The sequence below is a fragment of the Gigantopelta aegis genome, chromosome 8 (genome assembly GCF_016097555.1).
Source record: "Gigantopelta aegis isolate Gae_Host chromosome 8, Gae_host_genome, whole genome shotgun sequence".
Taxonomy (NCBI): domain Eukaryota; kingdom Metazoa; phylum Mollusca; class Gastropoda; order Neomphalida; family Peltospiridae; genus Gigantopelta; species Gigantopelta aegis.
This window is the reverse complement of record NC_054706.1, coordinates 71,716,823-71,731,094: the sequence shown is the minus strand read 5'-3', so window position 1 is coordinate 71,731,094 and position 14,272 is coordinate 71,716,823. Positions and strand designations below refer to the sequence as shown.

General features: G+C 33.7%; 1 protein-coding gene across 1 annotated transcript; it reads right to left on the bottom strand.

Moving 5' to 3' along the window:
* Positions 1-1,324: 1,324 nt before the first annotated feature.
* Positions 1,325-11,592, bottom strand: LOC121378824 (growth factor receptor-bound protein 2-like). The gene is made up of 5 exons (XM_041507156.1): positions 11,495-11,592; positions 7,000-7,094; positions 6,106-6,249; positions 4,461-4,653; positions 1,325-3,419 (listed from the first exon to the last, which is right to left on the bottom strand). The coding sequence occupies exons 1-5, from the start codon at positions 11,570-11,572 to the stop codon at positions 3,249-3,251; spliced, it is 681 nt and encodes a 226-aa protein (XP_041363090.1). The 5' UTR covers positions 11,573-11,592; the 3' UTR covers positions 1,325-3,248.
* Between the last annotated feature and the right edge of the window lie 2,680 nt (positions 11,593-14,272).

The window sequence follows — 14,272 nt, the reverse complement described above, 5'->3', positions numbered from 1 at the left end:
TTTCAAATAAAATTACAAATTTTTTGTTATCAACACAGTTATTACTGCACAGTGAAATGTAGAAAATGCCTAAATGGAATGAAAAAAGAAGAGTACATTCTTGCTAGAAAGTAATGTATTACTATAACCAGCAACTGGCGGACAAATTATGACCAGCACAATGCAATATTTAACAGGCACACTAGCGTACAAAAATAACAATTCTCTGTTATCACAGTTCTCATTAACAGTAGTACATATATCTCTTATCATATTAACAGTTCATACACAGTTTTAACACCCATCATCTGTATAACTATCAAAGACCATAACAATATAAACAATAAACGTGAATTTCTCATATAACAGTGAAAACATGATAGTTGGAAGAAATCTTTACAAACTGCCATGCGAGCTAGTTGGATATGGAATAATGCACATCTTGAAAATTACTACATATTTACAATGCTTAAATACCTGTGTTCAAGAAAAACAGACTTAAAAAATTCGGCCTTTTATTTTTAATTTCACAGCAATTTTTGAAACAAAAAACCATGCTTTAAGCGGTCCATATCATGTTTTTTATTTCATATTGTGGTGTTTGGTTAATCATGTTCGATGTTCATTAATTAATAATGTTTTTCAAAGTGCAGCTTTAAAAACAATCAGTTCCTGGCCACACAAGACATGCCATATTTGTCAGCCCTGCACAACTATAGTAAATGTACTTACAAGATTTTCAGGGTTAGTATTTGAGGCTCAATACCCGGCTCAAAATTTTAAGTCTAGACTTACATTAAAAAAATTAATTAATTAACTGTCCACATATTTTATAGAAGATGAAAACATTTTCATACAATATAAAAATAAAAATATGTTCAAACAAATTATAAAACCACCAAAAAGTCACAATTAGAATTTTATAAAATAGGGTTCTCAGTTCTTATTGACATATTTTTTATTACAAAAGTTAAACTATGCATTAAATAGTCATTGATTGTCACCATTGATACATATATTGTTAATTAAGTTCTTAAGATAGTAGTAAACATTATTTGATGCTTGGTGTGAATAATCCAATATTTTTCTAACACTGAAAAAGAAACCAAGTCAACTGAGAGAAAGACACAGGGATCAACCATGATCCATGCTTATAAACTTTTAAAGTTTGTTTTGTTTAATGACACCACTAGAGCACACTGATTTATTAATCATTGGCTATTAGATGTCAAACATTTGGTAATTTGATATATAGTCTTAGAAGAAACCTGCTACATTTTTCCAATTGTAGCAAGGGATCTTTTATATGCACCATCCCACAGACAGGATAGCACATACCATGCACTTTGATATACCAGTCGTGGTGCACTGGCTGGAACAAGAATTAGCCCAATGGGTCCACCAACGGGGATCGATCCTAGACTGACTGAGCATCAAATGAGAGCTTTACCACTGGGCTAGTCCCGCCCCTATAAACTCTTACAGTTTCAGACTCCAGTCTCTAACATCTTGAGACTTAAACATCAGTACACACTGACTACATGCATGTTATGCAGGGATCGAAATACAACTGTCCTAAACCGTTTTTGCAAGTCAACATTGGACTGGCAATTATTTGGTCCGACAGGTTTTGATTCGTGCCGGCGGAATATGTAGATTACCAGACCAAATATCTGGCAGGAATGTCGGACAATTTCAACCCCTGTGAAGTCATTAAAGATACGAGTCTAGACTCTAAAAGTGTTATAAGCACAGGCCCATGTGGTCACCTACAAAGTCTGGTAAATCTTAATATGTGGAAGCACTAACATGCAAGGGAGAATGGCACAATTTAGAAAACTGGTATACACATTAATATTATAAAAAGACATCGTTGAAAATTTTGATTATCACATTTTCAATCTTACAATATAAAAATATTAATAATGACAAATATTATTTTACAAAAACAAAAACGAAAAAAATAAAAGAAGAAAAGATAAAATGTAAATTGTTTTGCTCCATAAATTTCAAAAGGATGGCTAGAAATAGTAAATAGGTATTAAGGACATCCCATAAAACCCCCCACCAAATCACACACCCCTAAATAAATAATAATAATAAAAACTTTTATTAAAAATCAGACCTCATTTACAGATGGAAAGTTTTATATTGCAAAAACTTAATAAAGAAGGGCAAGTATGGACATGGAAAAAATAAACTTTGAATATGAAGATATATTTCTTACCCTAGAATATTCCAAAAAATACAAATTATCAACACAATTAAATTTACAGTTAAAACTACACACTAAGCTGTCTGTAACTCATCATTCTTGTTAGTGTTGGTCAAATGTGATAATAACAACCTGTTGCTATATGTATATATTACCATGTTGTCTTATATACATGCATGTCACATTGTAAGGTACTACTGATGTCCTTTTGTTCATGTGCTGTAAACATGAATGTTGGACCTAACACTCAATGATAAACATAAAAACAATTTAGATCCAAGAAAAACTATTGATGCCTTTGGTGATGGAAAATGTACTCTCTCTCTCTCTCTCTCCTTCCTTTTTTGTGTCTTGGGGAAATACAAATCAGGTCATGGCAGAGACGTGATAATCGACTGCACCTACCAGGTGATGTCACGGCAACCACCTATTCCTTACACTTGAGAAAATGTAGCACATTTCCCATAGATCTTATAATTTATTCTAATACTATCTTCTAAAGCAGGTTACCATGTTCAATAATTATTTATAAAGCTCCAAGGATGGATGAATGCTATTTTCCTAAGGAAGAGGAGCAACTTTTTTAAAAAGGGCACCTACAACATTCCAAAGTATACTATCATGCACAATACATAGGCAGTCTGTCCTATAAACACCTATTTAACTCGGATATTACATTCACCCTCACCCCAATTCATTAAAAACAAGTCAATTAATTGTATTCGTCCATTAAATACCATATTTTCAGGGCATTTCACTTGTGATCCTACCCTTTTAAAAACAAAAACATATTTCCCCCTAACACACCAGCTCTCTCTCTCTCTCTCTCTCAAGGCTCTGCCCAGCAGAACTCTTGTCTGTACAAAATGAAATGTTTCCAAAATCAATAACACTCAATGATCCTAGACATCTGCCCAACAAAATGAAATCCTAGCAAGATATACAATTTTCTAAAGTCATAGTTAATCTTAAAACTGCTGGAAAATATAAATCTTTTGCTTGTTCGGGTGGAATGCGAGAAACAGTTGATGAAAGTTCCAGAAGGAGAGGGACGTTACATTTCTTCGATGTATGTTTTTGGTACGAGACCTGTTCTGCCGTTCAGTTCAGCCTTCCACCAGTTGACGTCGTTTTGGTCGAGAATATTGAGAATGTCTCCTTTACGGAATGCTAACTCTTCAGGGTCACTTGGGTTGAAGTCAAATAAACATCGGGCTTTGAAAAGCTACAGAGATAAAATTAAAGCATTACATTTTTATTTACTGTACCTGTTACAAAATACACTGGAAGAGACGGTCCCCAATTTACAGCCATTGTTGAGTTAAAAATATACCATGGCCTTTGATATACCAGTCCTGGACCCACCAACGGGGAACGATCCCAGACCGATCACACATCAGGCGAGCACTTCACCACGTCCCATCCCACAATATGTTTCTGAATAACAGGGGCCCATTTCATAAAACATTGTATATTTACGTCTGCAACTAGTAGTTATATCGGTCATATGTTTACACGTTTTTGGAATCTATTTCATGCAGAAACGTACATCATTATGGAAGATGGAGCATTTTAAGGACAAAAAAAAAGAAGAAATATATGCATTTCAAACTATATTAGTGTTCTCTTACTAGTAATACGGATTGTGGTGTAGTCGTAGATTTATGTTTGCATGCAAAACTAGGCTTACGATGCTTTCTGAAATTGGGCCAAGAAACTTTTTTTGTAAACAAATACAAAAATACAATTACACATTAAATACATTTTGTTTTTTAGAATATAATTTTCTGCCTATTCAGTGTGTTTCTGGTCAACCTATGTTTACAGCAGCTCAAAGTACTGTTACAGCAGATTTTACCTCCTAAAATTATTGTTCCTATGGGGGGAGGGGGGGGGAGGAATAATAAAATAGGAAATACAATGAAACTAGAGCTACTACAAATATTATAACATCAAAAACACTGCTCAGTCGATTAGACCTGCATCAGACCTGTGACATACCATCCGGCTGATTCCACTCATTATGACTTTTTGCAATCAGCAATCTAAATTCAGAACACCTTGGCCGATTACGGTTTGATTCGATTTAAAAAAAAAGAAGAAAAAAAAGGGCCTACCTACCTACCCTATTGTTTTCAAGAATGAAACCTGAAGCACACATATAAATAAATAAATAAATAAAAGAATTAAAAAACAAATTTAAAAAATAAAAAATTAAGAAAAATAAAATAATTGCAGAATAAAAATAAAAATAAAATAAACATACAGAGTCTCCTCCCTGTGCTGGAGCCCCGGTGCCCATGTCTCTGAGGAAGATAATTGTTGACTGGTCTCGCGTGACGTTGTTGTGCCGGTGGTACTCTATTAGTTTGTGGATTGAATCAAACTTCACTGTCCACAGGAAGTACTTCCCTTGTGCATCGCGAAGGATTTTAAAGTGTTGTACTCCAGTACCTTGTCTGAAAGGAAAATTAATGAAAAGACATTCAACAACCAAAAAAGTTTGTTTGATTTAATGACATCACTAGAGCACATTGATTTATTAGTCATTAGCTACTGGAAATCAAACATTTGGTAATTTTGACCTACAGTCAGTGGAAACGCACTACATTTTTTCATTATTAGCAAGGGATCATTTATATTCACCACTGACAGGTAGCACATACTGACTGGACGAAAAATAGCCCAAAAGGGCCCACTGACAGAGATCAATCCTAAATTTACTGCGCTTTACCACTGTGCTACATCTCACCCTTTCTAACAACCATGGATAGCTCTGTGTCAGCACAAAGAAAATCACCAACTTCAACAAGACTTCTGTGGAAATAAATGTCTCGGCTACCATAAACGTTTTTGGTGCACTGAGATGAACAATAATAGGTGTAACTATAAACCAAGTCTTATTGAACTAGCATGTATAGTCCGCTAGAAGATGATCTAAACGTTTTTGGTGCACCGAGATGAACAATAATAGGTGCAACTATAAACCAAGTCTTATTGAACTAGCATGTATAGTCCGCTAGAAGATGATCTAAACGTTTTTGGTGCACCGAGATGAACAATAATAGGTGCAACTATAAACCAAGTCTTATTGAACTAGCATGTATAGTCCGCTAGAAGATGATCTAAACGTTTTTGGAGCACGGAGATGAACAATAATAGGTGCAACTATAAACCAAGTCTTATTGAACTAGCATGTATAGTTCGCTAGAAGATGATCTAAATGCAAAGCTTTAATATTAAACTTTTTAGAAAGTAATATCTGTATCTCACATTTTTACCAGGCACTCATAATGGGGAAAATAAAAATCACTGAGAAATTATCATGCATTGGTCTAACGAACAATACTATTGGATGATTTGACCCTTACAAACCAATCACCTTGTCACCGTTGGTACTAAATATGACGTCATCACGATTTGGCAAAAACACACACAATAACATCATGTATTTTAAAGAGTTTAATGCTGCCTGTTTTCGGTTGTAAATTTATAACAAATTGTCATTTTAATGCAATTCATTATAGATTTTGTACCAGAATAAAGAGAACTTTTGTTTTTGAAAATTATCTATGAATGTGATTAAATTACCAAAGTTATAGCAATACTCAGAACAGTGCATAAAGTGGTTTATATCATTTCTATACATGTACGTGATTATGGGTTGAAAATAAAGGCTTTTTGAGAAAAAATAGCTCAGGTAATAAATAGAATAACAAACTAAGCACCAATTATTGTCAAACTTATGTCCCTTGTGAAATAATTTCCATCTGTCACTCACTAAAACTTGTGACAACTGAAAATTATTTCATTCGGGACATATATTTGATAATAACTGGTAACTCGTTTATTATCCTGTATATAATCCCTAAATTATATATATTCAAACAAAACATCATTATTTAACATACTTGACAGATAGCGACATTCCATCGGGGTCAGTTTGGCTGTTCCTGACAAGAAATGCTCCATCAGGATGTTTGTATTTTCCGCCTGCCGTCGTTTCCAAGAGTTTCTGTTCTGCCTCGTGCCTCTCTATCTTACCAACATACCATCTGACAAAACAAAATTATACACTTTAAAAAGAAAATTATACACTTTAAAAAGAAAATTATACACTTTAAAAACAAAATCAATCCACATAACTGCTGGACACTTCTTTAAAAAACATAGGTAGGAAGATTTAGTCCAATGTTCACAAGATTCTTTTTAAGGTTTCATAATTCAGATTTTAGAGTGATTATATAAGTACAATATTTACCTTTAAGTAAACCTGCTTCAGATGAAAATCATGTTATTTTTATTATGACCGTACATATATACTGGTTGGCATGGGAAAAACAACAAGAAAATTTATTAAATTTTGTGCTTCTCAGGGGACGCAATATCTCCATTTCTGGGGGTCCAAATGACGTTGTAATTGAGTCCTACATGCAGGTTCTGTGTGCCCGGTAAACCCCTGCACTACTTTAGGACTAATGGGGCGTGACGTAGCACATTGGTAAAGTGCTAGACTGATGCATGGTTGGTCTGGGATTCATACCCATCGGTGGGCCTGTTGGGTTACTTCTCATTCCAGCCTTTCTGTGGGATGATGCGTATATAAATGATCCCTTGCTACTAACTGAAAAATGTAGCACGGTTTCCTTACTAAGACTGTATGTCAAAATTTCCAAATGTCTGACATCCAATAGCAGATGATTAATATAAATCAATGTGCTCTAGTGGTGCCATTAAACATTTAACAAACTTTAACTTTGACTTTAGGACTAAAACATTCAAAGTGAAGATGAGTGCACACTTACGGACTTGGTACTAAGGTGATGTATGGTGATGGCACAAATCCAGTTTTCCCATTAACTTCGGATTTGTACCAGTTGGTATCATCCATGTTTAAAATCTGAAAATGTCAAAATATTAAAGAATTTTAAATATTAAAAAATAATAATACAATGTTCCAATTTTTTTTTTTTTCACTTATTTACTATAATATTAAGTGTTATTGTTACAGGTTTAATTTTGCTGACATGTAAAATAATTATTTAAAGTCTTCAAACTACATTTTGGTACAGTTAAAAAAAATTGTATAATATAACAAATATTCCACTAATCCCATTGTTTTAATATGACATATATTTGATATATGGTACTTTTGGGGTTTTTTTCATCTTTTTAAAGTTAAACTTATATTTTGCTTAAACTTATGAAAAATAACAACATACAGACAGGCAAATGGCATTGACTGCTCAATATGGAACTCGGAATTATTTTAAAATGGGTGAAAGTAACTAGACCAGGGTTTTTTTTTAATGTTTCGAAGCATGGTAATAATATACTTGGTTTCAAATCTGATGCACTTAGCACCTCCCTGCAATAATTGGGTGCCTAACTCTTCCAATTGCTGTCGTAGAGATATAAATTGCCATAGGTAGAGAGCATCACCGATGGCACTTTTACCGATGGCACTTTTGTGCCATCAGTAAAGCTCAACAATGGCGAAATGTATACACCTGTTGTACATTATCTGCCAATATTTAACATTTGCACATTTAAAACATGTCTACATATAACAAGATAGCCTTTCAGTCAGGTTTTTTTGTTGCAAATGCCACTTTTAAAAAATTGCCATGGGCAGTCTCAAAATTGCCGTCGGTGGACTTTCACCCATTGCAATTCTTTTTAAAATTTTTATTTCAAGCCTTGCATTTACAAATCAATATATTTTGAAATTTTGACATGACTTTTTGTGTCGTAAACATTCATTCATTCGTTGCTAATAAAGATAAAGTTTTTTCAGTTCTCCCAGCTTGTCTGATATAGATTTACAAAATCAAAAAAAAAAAACCAGTCAGTCAGAAAAAGACATATCGCCCTGGAGTGGTACTTGTATTTTTTAACTTGTCCGTGAGAATGTTTACTCACATTTGCAAGACTCATGCGAGCAGGCAAAGTGAGCCAAAACTTCGCTGTGATCAGCTTGACTTTGCCGTGCCAGTCACTGTAAAGCTAAATCGTTGTCGCCTTTTTAAAATAGTGACCATTTGCATTGCATGTACACAATCACGGATAAAAGGTGAAGAACACATTCATAGATACTATTTAAGTGTTAACTGTCTGAGAGTTCAAAGCGACACTGGTACCACAAAATCATACAACAGGCTCACAGACAGGCATTCTAGCTCAGACAACATCTGTATCTGGCACTAATTAAATAAAGGTGGGCCTACATGTGCTGTTGACTGTTGAAACATATATGTTTAAATTTATTGTCAGGTGTGTGTGCTGGAAATTAGACACAGGTGGGGATCTACATTGGCAAACAAACGAAATTCACTGAACAAATTGATTTGTTTGGAGCAGCAGTGAATATTAACAAATTTTACAAGACTATCTCATAATGAATGCATTAAACAAACAAACATGTTGAAATTATAAAATAATATAGGCAAACATGCCCAAGCGGCCACCTGCAATCAGTGTTCTCCTGCTATAAGCGGCCACTTTTTCCAAAATATTTGTTTTAATGTAAATGCACTCGTAATAAGCGATCACCTGTCTTAACGCACCCAGCGGCCATGTGAAATGGATCCCAAGTCGGTTAAAATGCCTGTGTTAAGCGGTCACTGTAAATTCTATAACAATATTATTTTAAACACTGACAAGGTACAGCAAATAAGCAATCTTCACACATTTATGGATACTATTATCCATTCAGTCCGACATCTCCACAGTTTATTAATTAAGAAACTGTGACTGTGGATGGCGACTTGTGGAAAGGTAATTTTTAGAAATCTTTAAAGCACATATCCATCAATTAGCAACACGATAAAAAAGAAAAGATTAAAAAAAGAATACAGATTGTAAAAGTTGCACCTGTATTTAGCAGCCAATTGACTACTACTTTGTGTGGCCGCGAAGGACAGGTTTGACTGGACTGGATTACTATAACTTCTTTTTGCATATTTTCTTTTTTTTAGATTAAAAATTCAAGTCTCCCTCCTGTTATAAAAATTTTCTCTCACAAAAATGTGAGAGAGAAGTGACTTCGCAATGATTTTCACTGTGCCTGATCTGACGAGTGGGCAAGTACTTCATGTACCCCTTCAAAACACTTTGGTTGTACGAAAATGGATAATCTAACACAATAAAATCTAAACAATGTCTGATTTCAAATATCCGAAACAGCCCTAATAGTGAAAAATATAAATATATAGTTCAAAGCAAAAACAAGTGTTGAAGAGAATTAAAAACTCCAAAGCAATCTCTACAGCATTTCCACCTGCCTTGGGCAATTTCAGGGGCTGGGCTAGGTGATAACAAAACTTTCATTCTCACAATTTTCAGGGCCCTGAATTACACATACGTGTGTATGTACTAGCCATAAAGTTGATGGCTTAACCATTAGCATGATTAGGCCACCAAGTCCGATTCTGCTGCAGACAGGTCACACTAACTTTTAAACTTGTTTAATCTCATAAAATAGATTAAGATTGTTGTATGGAGCCAGTAATTAAATCTAACTGTTTTCATAGTCAAATCCTTTATCCAGCTGCTTTAAACTGGAAGACACTCTTTCATATACATCTTTTACTAAAATATTTTTATCCTGCTGTTTTCATATTATGCATAATATACAAGTTCCACTTACAACATGTTTGGTTGGAACAGGATTAAAAACACATTTCCCACTTTATTTTCCTGTGTATTATTTTTATTTCATGTTTTAATGTTTTGTCACCATATATGAAATTCTATATGCTGAGGCCTAATTTGAAAAAAAAAATTATTTCCAGGTATCAAACTACACAGACAAAAAAAGAAAAAAGAAAAACAAGGAGTCCGACACCCTTTTAAACTAATTTTTGCCATATAATTATTATTTAAAAAAAAAAATTAATTAATGTATACATGAAAAGAAGACATACACAGCATTTCATCTGAACCTGCAAGGATGAATATACTAAAAAATTTTTTAGAGCAAAACAAAATAAAACAATCTACCCTACCTAATTTTATTTAGCAAGTTACCTAAAACACATTTGTGTTAAGACCTAAACAAAGAAAAAAAAAAGTTACGGTTGATGGAGGAAATACAAACGTATAAAAGACTAACAGTACATTATTCTCAGCCAAACCAGGACAGATTTATACTATTTTAACAATTTAATCAATATGTAGCATGTACCGATGAACCGTTTTCTGATTTCCCATGTATGTGTATTTGTGTGTGTATGTATGTATTTTTATATTTTGAATATCTCTATTGTATGTATGTCGGGTTTTGACTTAAACATACATATATTCAAATGATGCACTGGCACAGGGGATATTAAAATCCTTTATTGCCTTCACAAATTTCCTCATGCCGTTACCGAGAACCGAACCTGTGGCACCCAATCGCCCGCAATTGTTGGGCTGGAACGCTACCAATCAGACCAACAACGTTCCACAAAAATAGAACAATCGTTAGTCGACCATATTCGTACCGGTCCAACAACCACGCGGTTCTAAGGCCCCATGGCTTGGCAACGTTTGACTTACATGCAGATGTGGACAGACCTGGCACTGGCTATGTATGTATTTTTATATTTTGAATATCTCTATTGCATGTATACAAAACAAGTGTCAAAATACACATTTAAGAGAAATATATCAAAGTATATCTGCATATCCATACATCCCATAAGAGTTCACCGTTATTTTTCACATACAAGTTCGTTTTCCATACGAGTTTTCCATTCATATGAGTTAGTTTCTATATGAGTTCACCACATCCCTTATGTGCAAATGAAAAATAGTAACACAAAATTTTATTTCAATATTTAGGAAAGATATAGATGTGATTGTTAACACCTTCTCATTATATATTGATATATTATATAAAGAGGGAACCCCACCCTAATCCTAGGCCTAACCAATATGGGGCAACGGTTAGATATTTACCATTTTTGTTGGTAATACTGGATTACAAAATATTAGGCCCTATTCTTGAATAAAACACAATCCTAAAAAAATAAATATTCATGACATAAAAAATTTAATTTTATAAACATTTTAGAAAGAAACGTTGCTCCTCCTTTTTTAATGTCCAAAATAAAATGTTTTTGCTGTTGGGACAACTAATAAATCATGAATGGCAGGCCAGTCGCAGTTCCACTGTCCGGTCACCCAACCATTGAACCAGGAAGTCGATTCAGTATCTCGATAAAATACTTCGACTGCCTATGCCATGATGACATTTGGTGTCAAAAAGTGACAATAAGTGTAATTTGAGAATAGCCACTTATCATTTTAAATTACCTTCAACACATCGCCTTTCTTAAAGCTAAGTTCGTCAGGTTCTGACGCATTGAAATCATAACTTGCTACCGCCTCCATTTTTTCTTAACTGGTATCCGCCCTAGTTTCCAGCACATGAAGAAAACAGTCTAGGTCTAAAATCCCAACCTCTTCTTAGGCCTGATCTGAACTATTCATTATTATGTTACAACTATAAAGTAATATTAAATGTCTTCTTCTCTGTTGTTGTTGTTGTTGTTGTTGTTGTTGTTGTTGTTGTTGTTTGTTTGTTTTGTTTTGTTTTGTTTGTTTGTTTTTCCTTTTTTTTAAAACAATCATTTTATAATTATATTTATCGGTTGAATGACTATCATCAGTTTGGGACGCACATACATTACAGTCTTGAAAAAAATAATCTATCAAAGTATCACCTGAATATAATATAAATATGATTTAACACAAAAAGGTACTTTATTCAACCTGTTATTCCCACTTGTTATTTATAACTGTCAATTCGATTCCCGTCGGTGGGCCGAATGCCAGACTACTCGGACCCGTGGACAACTCGGCCGAGTTGTCCATGGGTCCGAGTTGTCTGGTCCCCGGTGGGCCTATTGGGCTAGCTACGTCTCGGTGGTATGTGCTATTAATAGTATTATGTCTGTGGGATGGTGTATATAAAAAATCCCTTGCTACTAATGGAAAAATATAGTGGGTTTCTTCTCAAAGACAATATTTCAAAATTATCAAATGCTTGACATCCAATAGCCAATGATTAACAAACCCAAATTTAACTTTTAACAGTTAACCAGCTTCTGGATTTGTATCACTTTATTTGTCAATCTATGGATGAAGGAAAGGAAGTTAGAGCAGTATTTTGTGATATAAGTAAAGCTTTTGATAGAGTTTGGCACAAGGGTTTAATTCACAAATTGGAAAATGTTGGTATAAAATGAAAATTATTAGCATGGTTTGAAAGTTATCTATTCTATCGGGAACAGCGTGTAGTATTGCATAACCATTTTTCTCATATCAAGACTGTCCCTGCAGGTGTCCCCCAAGGTTCCGTCTTTGGTCCTATTTTGTTTTTGATATATATAAATGATATTGTAAGTGATATCACTTCAAATATACGATTGTTTGCTGATGATACTTCGCTATATATAACTGTTGAAAATCCTAATACATGTTATAAAATTTTAAACACAGACTTAGAGTGTCTTAATAGATGGGCAAAAAAAATGGTTAGTAAAATTTAGTCCTAATAAAACTGAAACAATGACTTTTAGTCGTAAAAATGTAAACATAGATAATCCTAGGTTATTCTTAGACAATGTTCATATATCTGAGGTTGAGGTTCATAAACATTTGGGTTTGACGTTTCAAAAATCTGGAGAATGGGACTGTCATATAAAAGATATTGTGGATAAGGCCAGTAAAATGATAAATTGTCTTCGTTCATTCAAATTCAGATTATCTAGAAAGGCATTAGAAAAAATATATAGATCGTTATTAGAAATTCTTCTTCATTAAAATTGTTTAAAATACAAATGAACAAACACGACCCTGCTGTTCCATCTTATTTTTATGAAGGTGATAGATGGCAAAAGATCCTACATAGCCGACTCCGTTTGGGTACCAGTGATTTGAATGGTCATAAATTTGTACGACATGTGACAGATACCCCTTCTTGTATTTGTGGCCATCCAGTTGAAGATGCAGAATATTTTCTATGTTTTTGCCCAATATATGTTGCAGCTCGCAATACCCATTTACTGAACTATTATAATCTCAAGTGTCATACTTTGCTATTTGGAGATTCAAATTTAAGTGTCCAAGAAAATATCTCTATATTTAAATCTGTTCAGAATTTTCTTATTAATAGTAAGCGTTTCGAGATCATTTAACCATTCTAATTGTTTGCTATTTATTCTTTGTTTCTTCTAAACACTCCTCTCTTCTGTTCCCCCAACTGTCAGTGTTATCTTTATTGTAATATTGTTCTAGCCATCTTGATGTATAACATGTATATTTGTTAAATGTAGGGAGAGGCCTTAATATAGGCACTTGCCTGTTGACCAATCCCAAATTTGATTTGCTAATAAATATTGTTTAAACCAAATTTAACTTTCGAGCACTTGAATCGGTAAAAATGGTGAGATAGAGTGTACACATATGTAGCTGATCTGTTTGATAATTTTCATTTACAACCAATGATCCGAAGTAAAAACACTGAGCTTTGTGATGTATTTTTCCTTTATTATTATTATCTTTTAAACGCACATTCTATAGACATCACATATGTCGCTAGACAAATCATTTATTATTTTATAATTTATTTTACTTTATTTTCGTGCTTATGTCACACAGTTCTAGCCACACTTCTCAGGTATCTGGGCTGTCTGTCTATGACAGTGGGTAGATGTCGTGGTGTTGCACCTGCCCAGTTAGTCTTTAAATATCGTTCTGGGTGACATCATGATGCCGGTATGCACATCACATTTTGTTTCCAATAATATGTTCAATAGATATATACATGTATAAACATATGGATTTTTATATTATAAGATTGTTGTATATTTTACTTTTTAATTTAATTGATAAAATACTCATGCTAATGTTCGGAATTTTAACTTTTATATATGTTATTAAATTTTGCATGTGACAAAATGTACTGAAGATTCCGAGTAAACTGCATGCTTTCGTTTGATAATATGGATAAAGCTTGAGAGTAGCAGAGTTTAGATCTAAAAGAAACGTGACGCAAATTGCAGCGGATATTTATCCAACGTTCAATGA